Source organism: Eurypyga helias, unplaced genomic scaffold (genome assembly GCF_000690775.1).
Source record: "Eurypyga helias isolate BGI_N326 unplaced genomic scaffold, ASM69077v1 scaffold45220, whole genome shotgun sequence".
Taxonomy (NCBI): domain Eukaryota; kingdom Metazoa; phylum Chordata; class Aves; order Eurypygiformes; family Eurypygidae; genus Eurypyga; species Eurypyga helias.
The window spans coordinates 1-19,296 of record NW_010225834.1 but is presented as its reverse complement, the minus strand read 5'-3'; the positions used below and the strand labels follow the sequence as shown (position 1 = coordinate 19,296).

At 39.2% G+C, this 19,296-nt stretch overlaps 1 protein-coding gene across 1 annotated transcript; it reads right to left on the bottom strand.

Annotated features, from left to right (window-relative positions):
* Positions 1–9,166: 9,166 nt before the first annotated feature.
* On the bottom strand, positions 9,167–19,223 carry TMEM19 (transmembrane protein 19). Its single transcript, XM_010150760.1, has 6 exons — positions 19,076–19,223; positions 15,640–15,753; positions 13,979–14,116; positions 13,402–13,656; positions 12,389–12,598; positions 9,167–9,526 (listed from the first exon to the last, which is right to left on the bottom strand). Exons 1-6 carry the CDS (start codon positions 19,203–19,205, stop codon positions 9,363–9,365), a joined length of 1,011 nt encoding a protein of 336 aa, XP_010149062.1. The 5' UTR covers positions 19,206–19,223; the 3' UTR covers positions 9,167–9,362.
* Between the last annotated feature and the right edge of the window lie 73 nt (positions 19,224–19,296).

The window sequence follows — 19,296 nt, the reverse complement described above, 5'->3', positions numbered from 1 at the left end:
TCTTGTAAATGGGTATAACAAGTATAACAATGGGTATATAACATAACAATATAACAATGGGTATAACAAATGGGGCTATGTTAGGCATCGATAACCCCCACCAACACCGACAAGAACATTTTCCCTCGCAGATCAGGCACACCATCCTGAGAGTCACTGCTTGTTCAGATACATTTCTAGGCTCATGTAAGTGGTCAGTTCACACAGTTCGCAGACCATCAAGCCAAGACATATTGTTGCCATCAACTAGTGTCACCTCCTGTCTAATTTAATTATGACATCTTCCCTGAATAATTTGTGTAACAATTAGAGCTCATCTTTTAGATAAATAATCACAATTTCAGCTTTCAATCTGAGTAATTATAGCCACTCTCTAAGTGCCAATTTCACCTAGAGAACTTTCGGGTTGTTTTCAACCTGGATTGCTTTAGTACTATATAATTTAAAGGAGTTTTACTCACCCAGTTTCTGGGTGCAGCAATTTTAAATAGCCAATCCACATTAATTTCTTTAAAACCTCCTCTGAAGACTACTGAAATGCTTTTTCTGAGACTGAAAATAAGTGCCAGGGTAAGAAGGATCTGAACTGATGGCAGTAATAATACAATAATTTTGAATTAGTTACCTTATGTTTGAAGATTCAGCACAATTCATCAAAGACAAAACTGATTAACTCAATCCTGCAACTGTGCACGCACTTAATCAACTTTACTCACATGAGCAGGGCCCATCTGCTCGAGGTGATGGAGCAGAGCACGCGGACTGCAGTTCAGCAAGGCTGTTCAGAGCCTGCTTAACCTTAGACAACACTAGCACACCCCTCGATTATAACACTTCACTGGGACTACCCTTGTGTTTAACTGTGTGCTTGAACGTTTCGCTGGCTGGTGTCTCACTGCTCTCCACTGAGCGAGGGTCAAACACTGATGAACTTGGGCTGCACTGGAGTGCCTGATGCCACCGACCTCAGCAAAACTACAGCAGCGTTATCAACTGCAAAGATTCGTACAAACCCCGTGCTGAAGACAAGGCGTAGGAAAACAACCTCGCAGAAACCTCTGACTGACCTGCGACACTTCAAATTAAGACTGCTCTGGCATGATAGAGATAAAAGTGCTCTCATTACAAGGAGTCTAAAGAAATTGCTAAGCGGACCATTTCTTACTAAAGACAGGACAATGTAAGGGCAGGTCGCTTGGCAAAGTTAATTTACTTTTCTGCTTTTCAGCTTTCCTATCTGACAAAAATGGGAGGCAACCTATTCTAGGTGCTCTTGAGTAGAGAAATAAAATAATCCTGGGGCAGATGTGTCTCTCTTGTGTCCTGATGTGGTCTCACACAGGAAGGGTGCTTTGCTTCTGGAGGAAGATGCTGAGCTGATTTTTTTTTAATTGCCTTCAGATCTAAAGGTATCTCTCTGCATTAAACTCTAGGAGACGGTACCTTATCAATCTTCAGCATCCCCAGTGCAGAAGTGGAGCTCAGCTTTCTGCAACTGTCAACACCAGCAGGCAGCTTGTGTTGCTTTAAATTTTGCTTTTCCCTAAACTTGGATGGGAAGGGAGATATAGGCCCCCGAGGATATCAAATAGTATTTTTATGTGACTATTTGCACTAGCAAGGAGAAAATAATTGCACAAAACAGATCAGTCCTGTGCCATCAGAAGAATAAACACTAACTTGGTATGTGCTGCAATGAAAAGAGTCTCTGTTCTGTGATTCCTCTAATTCACATTCATGAGGATCAGAGAGTAGCTGCGGAGTCCAGACCAGGAGCAAGGGCAGTCAAAAAGAGGAAGACTGAGGAAACAGTAATGCAGAAAACTGAATTGTTCAGATCATGTCAGAAAGTGAACAGGAGAGGACAAAATAAACAGGAGAGGATATTTAACAGGAGAGGATTAGAATTGAAAAGAACGAGTGATAACAACCCCAAAATGGCATACGTGCAGGTGTTATTTTTGGACTTGTAAATTCTGTGAAGATATGGCTATAAACTGATACATACACATTACTATCACGATTCTTACTCTCTTACCTTCTAGCTTAAATACCAAACTACCGCTGTCGTATGCTAGTGCATACAGATATCATTTAAGGGAGTTTAAGTGGTATCACAGATTTAACAGTAATTTTCAATAACTTGAACTCCATTTAAATTAAAAAAAAATCTTTTGGACTTATATTTATAATGTTTGCTTCTTGGACAAAAAGTATGAGTAACCTTTAAGCCAAATGTTATCCTGGTAATGATGTGAATAAAATTACTAATCTAAAATGTACAATCTCTTTCATATAAAACAAATTATAAAATAAGCTTTTAAAAAGGTTGGATTTTAACTTCAGCAAATGGCTAGTCCTCAAAGAGAACATGACAGTTTAAATTTTTTTTAATTAGAGGTGTCAAAAAGCAATCCTTATAGCAGTGCCTATTAAATCTAGTAGGATTTTCCTACATTTTGGACAAATGCCAGCAACAGTCAATTCTTCAGGACAATGCTGACATGCTGAGTATGAACATTAACACGTGCCTGCTGGAAATCAGGCTGCCATTAAGTGATATGTTCATTTGTGTTCCTTAATATGAATTAAACTGTTGCATTAATTAATTTCTTCTTTTCAGTTTGACCACTGACAAAGTTCTTAAGCAATCACTTTTCTCCTATGGCAGGTAATAATTTGGTACCACTAGTAATTCAGCTTTTAGCATAAATATTGAGCACGTGGAAGGTTTAGTTTCTTCAACAAAAGCAGTATTCTCAAAAACCTCAAGAAAATAGAGGGTGACAACACTGCCCTGTTACAGTGAAAATAACCAAGAATTAAGGGAAAAAAATCAGAGACACAACATCTCTTTAAATGTGCCAAATATCAGGAGCGAAAGATAATCCGTTCGCTATGAAAATACCAAAATTCTGTAACAAAGAAGTTGCTTGTGGCAAATGTCACTAGACTGGGTTGGTGAACAGTCTGGGCTGAGAACATTTAAATTAAGCCCTCATGTATTTTGTGAATTTGGACCTTATTCTCCATCTAAAAGTGCTATTACAAACTCACTCAAGCCGTGCGCCATGCAGGGCCTGCGTTCCTGTGCTTGCATGGGGGGCTGGAGGTGGAAGAACAGCTTGCCTATGTATGATTTCAGAGTGCAAGTCAGTGAGGTGGAGCATGCTGTAATCAAGCCAGCGCTTGCACTCTAGTGCAAAAACATCTGCAAGGAAGAATTGAGCACAGCCATTTGCAAAACTACACCAGCAGTTTTACATTGTGGAAAAAATACAAATATGTAGTAAAAACTGGCTTCATTAAAGCTAAGAACAGAAAAAGGAAATGCATCTAAGCTTGAAATCTAGATTACCTTCTTATTTCAGATGAGTTCGGAACCCAAGTGAAGTACATGTTAAATCACTCCAAACTAAATGTATCTGAATCCAAGTGGTGTATTACTCATAAACCTACAGGCAACCAGTGTGAGGATATTTTTGTTCGTTTAACTTCAGACTCTGAAGTACAGTAAATCAAATCATGCTTCCATTTTGTCACGAGATAATGGCTTCGGGTACTTTTTAAGGTTTGATTGGGTTGTTTTGGGTTTTTAAAAAATTTCTTTCCTGGCATAGCTTTGCAGAGGTTAAGTCAATTCTATAGCCTCTTGGGTAAACAGCGCTCTGCGCAGTGTCAGATGCTGACACCCGCTGCTTCTTTTCCTTATGGCACCTACCAAAAGACATAGGGTTTCCAAAATTAAAGAGGTGAATTACACTCATGCTTCTTATCCCAGTGCATCATCAATCATCTCCTTTCACTTTTTTCATTTTAAATGGTATTAGGAGGAGGCACTTAATGCAACAAGATGATGCATACGTATTGAGAGCACCACAACCAGAGGCATTTGGCAGTTTGAAGGCAGATGACACTCCAGTTCTTTGGGGAAAGTATTTGATTGCAGCAGCTTTTGACAGTGGAATGATTTCAGGAATTAGGAAGTCAACAAATGGAATAATGAAATATCAGTGTAATGACTAGTAGTAACAAAAGAATTGGGATGACAGAGGTCATTGCTTTTCTCGTACTGGGATGAACTCTGCAGAAGTCGCTGAGCAAGAGCCCTCCAGCATAAAACAACAGAGCACAGGAACTACTGCCGCCCCCGTGACGGATGCCAGCCCAGTGTTGATAAGAAGCAGTGATCTGGGCTGTTTCATGGGGATTCTGATGGTTTTATAAATGCACAGCTGTCCTGAGTTGTAAGGTTGAGGGTGACTGCAGTATTTAACAACATATCAAACATGTTGGGAATCATAGAATCATAGAATGGTTTGGGTTGGAAGGGACCTTAAAGATCATCTAGTTCCAACCCCCCTGCCATGGGCAGGGACACCTTGCACTAGACCAGGTTGCTCAGAGCCACATCCAGCCTGGCCTTGAACACTTCCAGGGATGGGGCATCCACAGCTTCTCTGGGCAACCTGTTCCAGTGCCTCACTACCCTCTCTGTGAAGAATTTCTTCCTGATATCTAATCTAAACCTCCCTGTTTTCAATTTGTACCCGTTCCCCCTTGTCCTGTCACTACAGGCTCTTGTAAAAAGTCCTCTCCCAGTACCCTTGTAGGCCCCCTTCAGGTACTGGAAAGCTGCAATGAGGTCTCCTCGGAGCCTCCTCTTCTCCAGGCTGCACAAGCCCAATTCTTGCAGCCTTTCATCAAGGGCTTCTATGGAGCCTGTTACTGGGTTAACTCAGAGAATTAAGAATGACATATTCTGCACAGTTTACAGAATCACAAGGTTGGGGTGCAGAGCTCAGCCTCTCTAACAAAAAGCTTGTACACAGGTGTTTACTTCTGCATTATATGCATGAGGTTGCTTCTTAAATGAGGTGAGTTCTTACAATGTCCTTCTACCTTCTTAGCTTTGCGGCCAGGGCTGCATTTGCAAAGTCCTTACAAAACTAGTTACTGAAGTTATTAGAGGATATTAACAAATATCCTCTAAGCAACAGAAGACTCTTCTTACCGTTTTCTTGCTTTATACTGACAGTTTCTCTAACTGCAGAATGCATTTTTTTAAACTGCTGTCACCCTTGCTAGTAGCGTGGGTTTGAACCTACAAGTCCAAGTTGGACAGTGATCACACTGCAGTTTAATTCTGCTTTATGCTTGTTTGAACAAAGCCACAAAAAGCAGCCACCAGACAAGAGAAGTACAAACAAGTTATACAGGGCTTCACCGTGGCTCTGCAAGTCCAACCAGGCAGCTCCCCCTGAACTGATGGATGTTTCCAGTTTGGTGGTATTCCCCTTTCCAAAATCTCCCTCCTCAACACAGGTCAGACTGGTTCTTCCACGTTTCAGCTAGACCCAGTCTTTTCTTCAGTTGATCACTTGGATGAGGAACCAGCACATGATGACAGATCCCAGAGCAGCATAGAGCAGACAATCCTGCTAGAAGGTCTACTAAGGCAGAGTATGTTTATTCTCCAGATATTTTCAAAGTGATGACATGTATGACATCGTTACTTCATATGAAGAGTCACATGGAAGGTTTCCCAGCCAGAATTCACATAGCCATGGTCTTCTGCTTTTCTGTGCATCTGCCCTACTGTGTTTCAAGGAAAACTCTGACATTTAGGGAAGTGGTAGAGTCCCCATCACCGGAGGTTTTCAAGATGCAGTTGGACAGGGTGATAGAAAACCTAATCTAAGCTCCCTTTCCCACAAAAGGTTGGTCCAGACGATCTTCTAAAGCCCCTTCCAACCTGGGCTGTCCTGTGATTCTATGATTTAGTTCATGGTTGTAGTGGCAAAATACTACAATTGACCCATTTTCTCCTGAGGGATGACAGTTGTAGAATAAATGCTGAATAAATGCTCTCCTCGTGGAATTTTACTTGGACTCAAGTTTTACAGACTTGGGAGTAGCCAAGTAAAAGCTGCCATTTGCCTTGCAGCTTTATTCCCGCATTCCTGTGTTTCATCTTCATTTGGGACTTGCATTAACATTTACTGAAGGTGGCTGCAGGCTTGGGGGCATTGCAGAGATCCACATTATCTGTGTGAATTCACGTACCTGCTCTGATTAATGCATTGCAACAGGCCCATAACTGTGAGAGCTGCACCCCACCCCTCAACAGAAGCAGTATTTACATTGAAAGTTATTACCCAGGTACAGCAATAGCCAGAAGCAGAGACTATAACGTACCTACAAAGCTTTAAGTGAATAAACTTTCTGTAGAACAGGTTAACTCTTACATAAAGAAGAGTACTTAATGCAATTTAAGATGCTGGGTAATGAAATTCTAAAAGAGGGTGAGTGAGGACCAAAGCACTGCTGGGGGAGACACCAGGAAAACAAATCCTACTTAAAATCTGAGAGGCCCAATCCTAACAGATTTTCATGTGAATATCAGTCTATTGCCACATTTATCCAGTGTCCAAATAAGGTTCTTTAAAGTGCCAACAGTATTTCAAGATGTTTCAGCCCTTTATTGTAAAAAAAGTCAGTCTTCCAAGGATCAGCTAGTCTTTAATACCCCATAGAGGTCATCTATCCCCTTAATTTTCTATACGACTTTATGTTGTTGTCCCAGGGAACTGTGGTTGACATCTGCAATGACAGACTACCCAACAGCAGCGCACACAGACCCAAACAATCTGCAGTTGCAGCAACAGAAACATAAAAAATAACTAAATACTGGCCACTCTTATACCAGTATACCTCAACACTCCGGATGAAGATACCAAAGGTTAGCGAGATCCGCCTGAAGATTTCTCATACACAATTATGTTATAATCATACTTACTGGAACTTCTAATACATCTAGAAATCAAGCCAAGAATGAGGACCAACGCTTCAGAATAGTAACCTCTTCAATTAAAAAAATACTGAGTGCATCCTGTTGGTGTTGTGGGAACACTGGTGCTAACTCAGTATGAAAAGATTAGTGACAGAGTTCTATCATACACTAACAGGAGTGATGGCTCTGAAGCAAACCCAGTATTAGTGTTTAAAGAATGGAATTACATTTGCTTACTGTGGTGACATATTTTGCATCTTCCAATCTGTCATTTTCTCCTGGTTCTTTTTATCACTTTTACTTCCTGCATTTTCTGCCTCTCCCAGTAGCCCCTGGACAGGTGGTATCCCTGTCTGCTCCCTTCTGAGTTCAAGAACTACTCCTAGTGACACACACAAAGTCACAGGCAGTTGGTCACATTCTGTAACTTCTTCCCTGCATCCCCTACTCCCTGTCAACAACCCCCCCCCTCCCCCAGCAAAAGCTAAGAGCTACTAAGTAGCTAAATGTACCAATATGCACATATTCCATATGCCACTCAAGGTACTTAGAATTAACAGTATCCTTTTTGGAGTTCAGGAGTGCTCAGACCTTTCTAGATACTGGAGATTCATGAGTGGGAATTTCAGAAGCAACTCCACATCATCACCAAGACATGACAAATAAAAGAATCTGAATAATGGCCTTTCAAGGTCCTGCTTGCAGGAGTTCATTCAGATCCCATTCCCCCACAGAACACATCAAAGCATTTTATGCTGCTACGAATTGAAAAATCACGGATGTATTCTCACTATGGCAAGCCGTTTTTCAGATGAAACCCATATTAAATATTGAAAAGCTGACCATGTCTACTTTGGTGTCTGAAAGTACACTTTGTTGCAGGAAACGAATACAAAAATAAGGCATTTAATTGAAAGAAAAAGTATCTTACAGAAGTTGTGTCTTCCTTAATTCTAGAAATCACAACAGTATTAATAAAATCTTAAAAGACAACTAATACAGTGTTTATTTAGAAGCTGCATAAATCCAAACAATGCATAAAAACCTGAAGGGTTTATTATTACAGTTTAGGTGCATACGTTCTTTTCATAATTTTGTGCCTTTCCACAGGATCAGACATAACAGCAACTGCATAATTTGGTTTTTTCAGGAAGCTTTTACTAGTTTGAAATCTCATCTTTATAATTGGATAATATGATGAACTAGTTCCAGTGATAAATTCCAGACTTATATAGACCAAATTTCAGAAAAGTAAACTCAGCACTGTTTGAACATTCCCATAAAAGGTGACATAATACACAAATCAAGTGAGTTAAGACAGGCAATACACGCAAGACATTGGTAAAAAAATCTGATGTTTAATACAAAATACTTAACTATCTCATCTAAAGATAAAAAGCTTTTTATAAGTTAACAGTATGAGCTCCACCTTCTGAATGTCAACAGTGACATGTTACTACAAGGGCATCTCTGAAGTTTAAATATAATCTGTGCTGGCTAAATTATTTCCAACTCTTATAAATTAATGATGGAAGATGGAATCACCTAACATAGGAGCCTGAACACCAAATGTTAAAACCCCATGTTGAAATGGTTTGTAAGTGAGACTTTCTCTACTCACTATGATGATAACACCTGTAGCTTCTTTGGCTGAGGCCATCATCTCTGAATAGCAACCCCAAACAAAATGCGAAACGTTTCCACAGCTGAGAAAGAACCAAAGAGTATAGCTAGGTCAGAATGCTAAATATATGGAACAATTCTATGCTTATGGAAAATGTTCTACTTCTGAAGAGATGAATGTGAACTCGCAACTCTAATCTTTAATTTTAGATAATGTAGCAAGTACGACAGTATTGAGAATCTTCATGAGTATCATCAGCTTTGAAATAAAGATGCCAAAAAAGAACAGACAAGTTTATTATTCTTGCTGAAAAAAATAGTGAGTTTTTATTTTTAATTTATATTTTTGCTTCAAACATTAGGTAGTGGCATCACTTTTAACAACCCTATTGTCAGGGAAGTGGAGATGGTATTAGGATACAGAATAGGCTTACTTCTCCCCCCTAACCCCCCAAAACAGAAGATATTTTCATGGAACCTGACACACTGTAGATTATGGGAAATACCAGAATTCACCCATTTCACCTGTGTTACCATTTCCTACATAAATTTGCAGCGTACTTTGTGTCCGGCTTGGACAACAGCCACAATGCTCCACCACACTGATTGATGTAAATTAGACCTCTGTTTGCAGCTTCTTGCCCTTCCAGATGCTGGGGACTGGAGAGAACATAGACACCAACCCTTCAGCTCCACAAGGATAAACGAACTGCTTCGCCTCACCTGCAAATGATCTACATCCATCTAAATAGCAGCAAGAGCATATTGACAAAGCCCCTTCCTTGCCATGAGATGCCAACTGCCATATGAAGCTTACAGCCTTCATTAGTTCTTCGGCACTCTGAAAGTTTCAGATCCCTTTTTTCAAGCAAGTTCGAAGAGAACTCTGGAGTCTTTGAGCAAGAATGAACTTAAATGAATCACATGCAGAAAACCTTAAACCACTTCAACCTCTGGGCCAGAAACACCACGTCATGCTTGGAAGCACCAAAGCAGTGATTATAGAAGAAAAAAGATTTACTGTGTTGTTGTCTAATATGGATTTTCCAGATATGTGCTTAGAGTCTTTCGTTTGGTGGTTGACAACCATGCCAATGCTCTGGTCAAAACCTGGGGAAAGACAAAGACCTCATTTTACAAAGCCAACCAAGATGCAAAGCAACTCAGTAACCAAGTGGATGCAGTTTCCTAAATTTAGTTTACCTTTATGCTGTTAAACCTCTGTAAGAACAGACACCAGCACAGTAAACTCAACTAGAGTCAGTTTAATCTGGTGGCTTCAAAGAATGGGATATAAATGCAATACTTCACGTTAGAAGTTACTTCTTTTGAAAAGTTACACTTCTGTCAGGTCTACTTCTCTCTTTATGTAGTTTCATAGCAAGGAAAGGAATGAAACAAGTTGATCAGAGAGGAAAAAGCTGTTTCAATAGCCATTCTAAGGCAAAGGAATGCTGCCTTCTGCTGTTTTGAACAGAAACAACTGATTAGCAACATGTATTTCCTCTCAAGATGTATTTGTTTTCAAAGGAAAATTATGCAAACAACATTATTACTTGATCTGACAGAAAACAAGCTCCTTACAGAGGTTGAATTTATCATTTCTATTTACACCAGTTTTATGCTACCAACAGCTGTTTTTTCATCCTAGTAGTTAAGCCATTTCTTGCTCTACCTACGTATTATCAGCACTCTAGCTCTGTGTCTCATTAGCTGTTACTGCACAGTTACCCGAAGTTTTGTCCAGCTGCATTAATTTATATGTGGATAAAACCATAGCAGCCTAGCGTGCTTGATTTTAATGCTAACTCACACTGTAGTGACATGTAACTGCGTATGTGCATACGCACACGTATAACGTTGACATGAAGAAACATTCCAAAACAGATCAGTACATTTTATATTAACTTCATTATACTCGCTACATTTGACAATCTGCTAATATCCACAACACTGAGATTTCATTTTCAGCTGCTGCTTTGTTACAAAAAAAAAAAAAAAAAATTTTAGCACCTCAGACAAAGCTTAAAAAAAAACCAAACACCTGCCTGGCAGGCATACAGCTGGTTATTACTGTTACCTTTGAACCATACAATTAAGCCTAGCTTTCGATAACAAAAGAGCTAAAGAAAAATCAAATTCAAAACATTTTTTCAGAAAGGTTTTTTTTAAGAAAATTTTTCAGAAAGTCTTTTTCTTCAGAGAAAAAATGGGAATAAATTTTTATAAATACATACCTCAAACGCACATAAAGCGTAGATTCAGAGCATTAACAAGCAGGAAAGGCAACAGTCAGTCTTTCCATGAGCTTTGGTATTTACAGAACAGGTATAGCTTCAGACTGACAACATGGGAAAATTTGAATCTAATTCTGCACATCTATTCAGGCAAAGTTTTACTTAATAAATGTGTGGGCAGGGAAAGACCTTCTCTTAGCAACAGTGGGTATCACAGACTATTACATAAACCAAGTCTAGGAAGATTACCAACAGGAAAAACACCGACGGAAGGAACTAGCAGTGGTAGCATAATGTTTTCAAAAAAAGACGCCATTCTTTATTACCACTGCCATATTTATTTATTTTTTCTCAAGATGCTGCAGAGACGTCGGAGTATTTCTTACGAGATGACACTGAATAAGGATTGGAAAAGTGGATTAAAGGAATTAGGGACACAAAAACCTAACAGTGTGCACCACACGAGCAGCACTATTTTATCACAACCTATATACACCACAGCACAGATATGTATATAGTATACATACTGCAGCACTGCTTATGAATTTGTAAAAGAAATTGTGGGACTTGCATAGTGTCCCTGCGGCAGCTAGCAAAGTAAATTGCTGAGCATGGAAAAATACCTGAAGTGAAGAAGGAATAGATGCAGGCATGCATTAGCTAGGTTGGCCGCATCCTCTTAATGCATCTGCCTCATTAGGAGTATGAAACAAACCTGAGTGCTTAAGTGTTCCCTCTTTAGTACAGAACGACCTAAAAATTCCTCAAATGGTTAAACAATCCATTACATTTTGGACTTTCCTGGAACTACAAGGAATAGAGCATAGAAGTTGCTGGACAGCCAAATCCAGAGCATCAACAACAGTTTGCAGTTCTCACTGGGATGATAGATTTAAAGAACTTGTATCACTCAGGCAGTTCACCTGCACATTCAAACCTCTACTTCCACCAAGTAAGTATACTGACCACGAAATGTGAAAACTTAAGCTCTCTCTGTAAGGCAGCTGTTAAGTAGAACAGTGTCAGACACAGTCTTTAAGCAGTTTTTAAACATAGGGTAAGTTTACAGTTTAGCCTAAAGGTTGCCTGTAGTGCATTTTCACAGACCGTTATCCTTAAGGCCAATAAGTAAAAACTTAAAACACTTCGAATCAGTCAGCCAACAACTTAAAAAATTGACTTTTTTTTTTTTTAAAGTCACAGCTGGTTTGTGATAAGCCTAACTTACAGGAAACGCTACTCTATCCAGCGGTGAAAAAAATCAGAACGCAAAATATTGTGCACATTTTCCTAAAGCTTTTCCTATTTCATACTTACAGCTGAGTGTATTGCTAAGTCTCTAGAGTTAGAAATGGAGCCTCTGCAGTGACAACTTAATCTGAGTGAATGGATAAAATTAAGCTGACATGTTCTTTTATAAAATGTTACCATAATTAGATATACAGAAAAGGAGAGGGCAGTAATTGCTTTTTCCAAGGCAACAGGTTGAAGGTCTCTGGTCTCTTTGAGTCATCACAAGACGGTAACACAAGATAAACAAATCAAAAAGGGGAAAAAGACCAACTGCCCTTGCTCATGTTTTCATTATCATGTCTATCACTTGGGTTCCCATTGTCCTTTTGTCCTGCTAATTCTGTATTCTTTCCATCTAAAAATCACGTATTCAGCCCTTCTGGAAATTCGAGTCTATTTTTAGGTTACATTACGAGAGGGTGAAAAAAGAGAAGAATCTTACCACTGTATTGCATCGTAGCTCCCAAATACGAATCAACAATTGATCCCAGTAAGCCAGCTGCTGCACCGAACACGATAACAGGCCATTGAGGAGCAGACGTTTCCAGATCAGCCACAAAAATGAGCTGGGTTACAAAGTAGGTTATACCTACTGCCATGCCCCCAAGCAAGCTTGAGAGCAGGCCCACTAAAGTAACTGCTCCATTAGTACCTAAATCAAACAAAACCAAGGTGATTTACAAACTTTTTTCTTAAAGATTTCTATTAGTTCAAATGTTTTATATAAAATCAAAACTGTGCTATTAAAACAATGCCTCTTTCAATAGAGGTATACCAAGACATATATTTCACCAACTTTAAAAGAAGGAACAAAATCCATAGAAAGGACTATGTTTGACATTTCACTGAATAAAAATCTGAAGAACACTTAGAAAATGAAAAAAAAATGCCCATGCATTTAAATCCTGTCCCACAGTATCTAAAACTCAGATCAACATGCCAGCAAGACAGAAAAAAGACAAGCTGCCTGAAGGTAGCAATGTCATTCACTGTGCAGGCAAAGTTTCACAGACAGAAGGTTCACTTTACCCACCCTTGGTAAGATGTTAAAGGAAATGAGAGATTTAAGAAGTGAATTTTCTGTAGTGTCTGTATTGAACATACACGTGTTCGTCTACTGGTTGAAATTCAGTGTCAAAAATTCAGACAACAACTTGTATTCTTTATATTACTGGCAGTATAACCATGTTTAACCGTGCCAGAGAAGTGACAGCATTCACTAAGAATGATTTTTTGCTCCCTGGATGCTACATTCGTTCATGTCACCAACTAGACGCAGCACAACACAACTGAGTAAACTCCCGTTTCAGATTCCTGCTAATATTTTCCAATCCCAGATTTCTGATGTTTGTTTTTTCTGGGACTTTTTTTTAAACTTTTCAAGTTGGATGCACAATTCAAAACAGATCAGCAACATACAAAGACAAGAACATGTAGAACAGATGAACACCTCACCTACTGGAACCTTTTCCCAGGTTGTTATCAACCTTGGCTTGCTTTTACTCATAACACTACCAATCTCTGAAGCCCATGTATCACCAGCAGAGCAAGCCAAAGCTGCCAAAAGGGATAAGCACATCCACGATGCTGTATATTGCTTTGAAAAGTCTATGGGAATTTCACCCGGTCCGTTTTCTATCATATATAAGACAGCGAGCTCAGTAGGAACACCACCGTTACAGCACACTTGCACCCAATTCCTCTGTCCACCTATAAGTGACAAAAACTAAATTTTAGTATTTTCAGGCAAATCTCTTTGACAGGCAAACAGCATGAGACAAAAGCAAAATACACATATATAAATTTTAAAAGACACTTTCAAATCAGAAACAAGATAGCAATTTATTAAAGAGATGAGAAGCAAAAGCAAAGTTGCTTGCTAACATTCACTGGGTTAAGAGTGGAGGAGAGGCATGACAGCAGTGTTCCCTACTCTGGATGTTCTCTCTCATCTGAACCTGTGAAAAGAAGGGGAATATGCAGTATTTGAGATCCAGGAGGCATCTGAAAGAATTTAAATGTTATAACTTACCTTCTTTGTATTCTGAATCTATTTGCTTCTTTACATCTTTTTTCCATTTAGTAAGTTTTGAAGAAGTAACAAAAAATGCAAGCAAAGAAGTGAAGAAACTGTAATTTGCAACTGTAAGGATAAATCCGACCACCAATCCTAGGAAGAAGAAAAAAAAGTACATAAAGTTCCTTCACGTAACAACATCTGCTTTGCAAAGCATTTAAGTATTTTGAATCTCTTGAATAAGAAGAGTACCTTCACGATAAACCTAGAGTTAATCAAGCAATAAGACAATTACTGAAGCTCCTAATACCTGTATGAGAATACCAGTGATACCTTGGCTGAAAAATGTTCTCTTTATAATTATCTCTTAAATTTTATTGCTAAATTGCCAATTTTATTGCTATTGCTAAAGCCTGTGATTTTTTTTAAAGACCTTCTATTGCCACAAATCAGTAATACTGTGCAGGAATAAAAGACAGAATGATAAAAAAAAGCGCCAAAGGATGTTGGATTGAAATTTAAGTGCCCTGCCTGAAGAATATGATTATATATGTAAGAAACACATATGTGGCTGTGTCTCCATCAGCAAGTTTATATTCAGTCTGGGAATCAAATCCCTCCCCCAAGGTCTCCAAGATACCCTGGATAACATTCCTCCATGTCTTTACAGCTGCTACTTGTCTTTTATGTTCTTAGTTTTCTTTTTCTGCTTCTGATTTTTATGTCTCTTTGTATTTTTCTTAAGTATTTGAGCTCCTGGATGTGCTTCTTTTTTATCTCCTCCACAGGGGAGGTCTAATTCTCACTGCACACCATGACATTACAATTCTTCATGACTGAAAGAAAACTGGCTGCACTTCAAGCAAATGCCAATATCAGCTGGCTAGGAGAGCTGGTATTCGAAGAGATGAAAACACAGCAGAAGAGAAAAGATCATTATTTTTAGATTTAGAAAATGCTCCCGTTAACTCACAGGCAAGCCAGTATTTGCACAAACGGAGGACACGGAAGGAAAGGATTTGAGGTCCTGTTCCTTTCCATTAATGATCAATTCAGACAGTGTCACACAATGAGAGTGAATCACCTCACATGAAAATCTTGCATCAGTTTCCAACAGACACAACTGTACACTACACTGGGGTTTTTCCTTGCTTGGTCAAGAAAAAACTTCGCTGAAATAGTCATTTGCTTGAAGTCAAGTATAGATTTAATTTTCTCGGTTTTGGGATGCAATGCCTAAAACGGCTCATATTACAGAAAAGAGAACCATGTTATCTTTGTTGGCTTCCTACCAGGCAGGCAGGCTGCTTACATGGCTCAGTTTTGTGATATTTCTTTACCGCTGCCTCTGCCATTTCATTATCTCTATGTGAATCCATCTATACCTTAAACAAAAACACGACTTAACTGCATGCTGTACCAAAGTTTAAAAGAAAAATCTTAGAGGTTTATATAAATCTAATGACCAAAATTAATTATAAAGCAGCAAAAATTAACTTGACTATTTAAACAGGCATGAGAAAAATCAGTATGAATTCAAGGTATATATGCTTACATTTATACTTTTATTATAATAGAACTAGGTAGGAAAGTCTTAAAAGAATATTACATACAATAAAAAGGACCTTAATTTAGTTTATTAAATGTTTAGCTGAATGGTCTCAGAAAAAACATACCTCCCAATGCACCACTGTGATCAAGACTCTTCTTCTTAAAACCCTGTACAGCAATCATTAGTGGAACCAAGATTGAAAAAAGCCACCGCCATGGAGAAATGGGTTGTAACGTACCTGATAAATCAAATATAACGGTTACAGATGATCCTTATAAGTCTTTTTAATGCCTTTGTATCTTAAAAGTAATTACCTTCAAGTATATAATCAAGATCTGATCTTAATAGAGATTAAAACTTTTTACCCTTTAGAAGGAATATAGTCTCATGAACAGAAGACCAAAATATCTGCAATTATCTACGCAATTTTTCTATTCAGCTTTCACAGAAAAATAAAAGACAATACATTAAATTATCTAAAATTCGTTACAAAAATAAACATGGATATTTTCCATTCTAAAAGGGATTTATAAACTCCAAAAATTAACATTCAAAATGGTAAGACCAGCTGAAACCTGATTTGGATAGAAGAGAGAAATTCAGATTTTACAAAAAAACCCCAACCACCACCAACCCCTAGATCTGCAGTAAGTTATGCAGAATTCAGTTTCAAATATGAGTAAGATTCAAACTAGCATTCCAGTTAACAAAACATCTAAAGAGGCTGCAAAGCAACTTAAAGTATTACTGCAAGATTTTCCCTCATAGATCATCTTATGACTGATTCTCTGGTAACTGCAATAACAAATCCAAATTTTTTATGATGATGACGACTGGGTTTTTAATGAAGTTTCAGAAAATACGGCAGCATTAAAGGGAATAAGCAACACTGCCTATGGTCACTAATGCTTTTCAGCGCTGTAGTGGAAGGAACGTGAGAACAAGATATTGGAAGGTTCACCTTGTTTTTCAAGCAATCCCAAAAAGCCAGTGTTTTTAGGAAAAGTCATTGTTGTTTATCAAATGCTTTAGCTTGGTAGCTTTTGGCTATGAAAAGCAGGCAACTTTTTTCATCACCTCTATGTTCTGAATTATTCCTAGGATGTGCCTAATGTTGCCACTTTGTTGTGTACGCCATCGATTAGAATTTTACACAGCAGTAATTTAGCAGAAGGACTGCTGAAGGTGAAAGTGGCATGACAGTTTTCTAAAAAAATCAGCCCTTTCAATCCTTTTGAACTTGGTGTAGGGCTCTCAAAAATCCACTTTAAGTTGATGACCATCACATTAAGATTTCAAGTGGCAGTTTTTGTTAAACAGAAAAATCCACACACTTTTAAAAAGTAAAGCTAATTGTTAATGTAGCTTTTCAGCTAAAAAGTACACAGTCATGAGCAGTTATTTCTCACATCTGCAATACAAGTATAAGACATCACAAGATTAGAATTAAAGTGGGTTTCAAACTCACGGAAGATTTCACAGGCACAGCAGCCTGTCTTGCTGGAAAGCTAGACGATGGTTTTCATCAAAGACCTTTGCGTTAGCAGTACCCAGAGCTTTGCAGATATACAGGCTCCCTGGTACAAAGTAACGCAAACATATTTAGCAGTAAAACACTTGTCATTGCAAGCACAAAAGCTCACGGGACAAAAACTTCTCTTCTGTGCACTGAAAACTCCCAGCGCCACAGGAGGTGTGCAAGCAGTCTTGCAGCCAAGAGTTGATTCAAAACCTCAAAAGCCAAGCACCAGCTGTGTATGAAGCTGTGTATCTCCAGTGCTCTAGTCTGGCATTGCTAATTGCAAACCAAGAAGGTTCTTGATATTAACTTCAGTGTGAACACAAGGGGGTTCTTTTTGGTTGGTTAACAAACAAAAAAGATGTTGGTTAACATCTTTTAAGGTCATTTTTAAACTGACCTTTTTGTACTTCCTTGGGGTGGGAGGAAGAGGAGAAAAGTATTGATACTAAATTACTACTAAATGCAAGCGGTTAAGACTAAAGAACACATTCATTGGTTTATTACAGATTCTTCAACCCTCCCATTTTACCAGCATTTTAGTCACTGTTTGGTGACTATGAACTACACATGTATATAGTTCATAGTATAGTATTAACTTACAGTTTGTTTGTAGTACTTTTTTATTTATGATTAAGGACTGTGAATTTCATTGATTTTATGGACTGAACTTACTTATCACTCCCACTTCATTAAGCCCATTCCTACTATACAATTCCTTCAGCTCCTCAAGCCAAGATATTTCCACAGTCTCAGGCCAATGGACAACAGAAGTTATGTCCTTCTTGTCCCATAATCATTCTCTAGAAAAAGGAAGATTTGTCTGTACTCTCCTCCTTTGTATCAGTCCCTATCCTGATTCACCTGATATCACTCCACCCTACATTGCTAATTCTCAGTCATGTTAGATAGCAAGGACCAGAATACCCTAATTAGACACAAAACTCAGAGAGTTGCACCTACAGAAAGCAGACATGCACAAATGAAGTAGAATGTTTAAATCCAACTTGGCTAGCTCTAAATGACAAAACGAAAACTTGTTTGTGAGGCCCGTTTCTGCTACCTTCTATGTGTCTGGTATCTCACTGAAAGCCAAACCAAAAATGTCCAGACCACACTGTATGAGTACTAATACCTTATCCTAAAACCTAAAGCACTGAAAAACACTGAGCAGAGACTTCCAACTGCCACTTCAAAAATCAGCTTATACTGGTGGAATATTTACTCTAGCTTCTTCTGGATCCAGGGCGACACTAGGCAGTTGAGGGTGTTCCTACTGCATCCCTAAGCACTCTCAGCAACCCTGCAATGACACTGGAGCTCTTCCTACATGAAACTGGCTGAGGTCTTAAGGACAGGTATTTACCTGTCCTGGGAAAGCACTTAAACTCTTCTAGGCTTGAACTGATGCTGAAGGCAGTACTGCTGCTTGTGCATATAGCTGTAAAAATGGTCCTAGAACTGAAGTGATACACCACAGCAAGTACTACTGTCCCTGGCAACTACACACAACTGAGCCACAGCCTGCCTGAATCGCCTGAACAGAACACAGAGCTGAATGTATACTCCCATGCCAGACTCCCATGCATACACCCCTCTCTTCTTGTAGCACTTCCCCTGTTTCTCGGTTCCTTGACCAAGGAATGCTTCTTGCCTGCCCTATTCACAGGCTGCATATGTAGGCATTCCTACAACTGTTATGGGATCAGGCTGGCAGCTCCTCCCTTGCTGTCACTACTTTCCCTGACAAAGACATCTATCAACTCACTCTCACTTCTTCATGTTTATCCTACTCCCTTCCTTTTAGGGAGACAAATCACAAACGATACCAACGTTTTAACCGGGCAGAGCTGCGAAGAAAGGTAAATTGGCTGTTGACACCATTATCGGCTACTGTCAGGCCTGAGGTTCTACTGACGAAGGAAGGGGCTGTGCACACCCCTCTCCCAACCCGTTATCCCTACGAGGCTGCCGGGGCTGCTCGGCTCACCCCTCGCCATGCCGTGCCAGTCTCTCCCCAGCCTCCGGCCTTTAGACTCACCGTAGTATGTACTCGCAATCATGGACACGATCCAGAAAGCCAGAGAAATACAAATGAGCAAGTTCAGGACAATAATATTCACCATCATCTTGAGGAAGTCTTTGAAGAAATCCTCCTGGTAACAAGGCATAAGAAAGCCGAAGGGGAACACCTGAAAGGGAAGCACAAGTTCAGCACATCAGCGAGACACTGCTACCTCCTCCTCCACCTCCACCTCCGCC

Bases quoted from the DNA above. Each gene is read 5' to 3' on its own strand.
- TMEM19 (XM_010150760.1), bottom strand. From the start codon at position 19,205: ATGCCTTGTTACCAGGAGGATTTCTTCAAAGACTTCCTCAAGATGATG. The intron at 13,657-13,978 runs GTAAGTTATAAC...TGTCACTTATAG, and splicing joins AGATTCAGAATACAAAGAAG to GTGGACAGAGGAATTGGGTG. The intron at 12,599-13,401 runs GTGAGGTGTTCA...TGTTTGATTTAG, and splicing joins CTGGGAAAAGGTTCCAGTAG to GTACTAATGGAGCAGTTACT.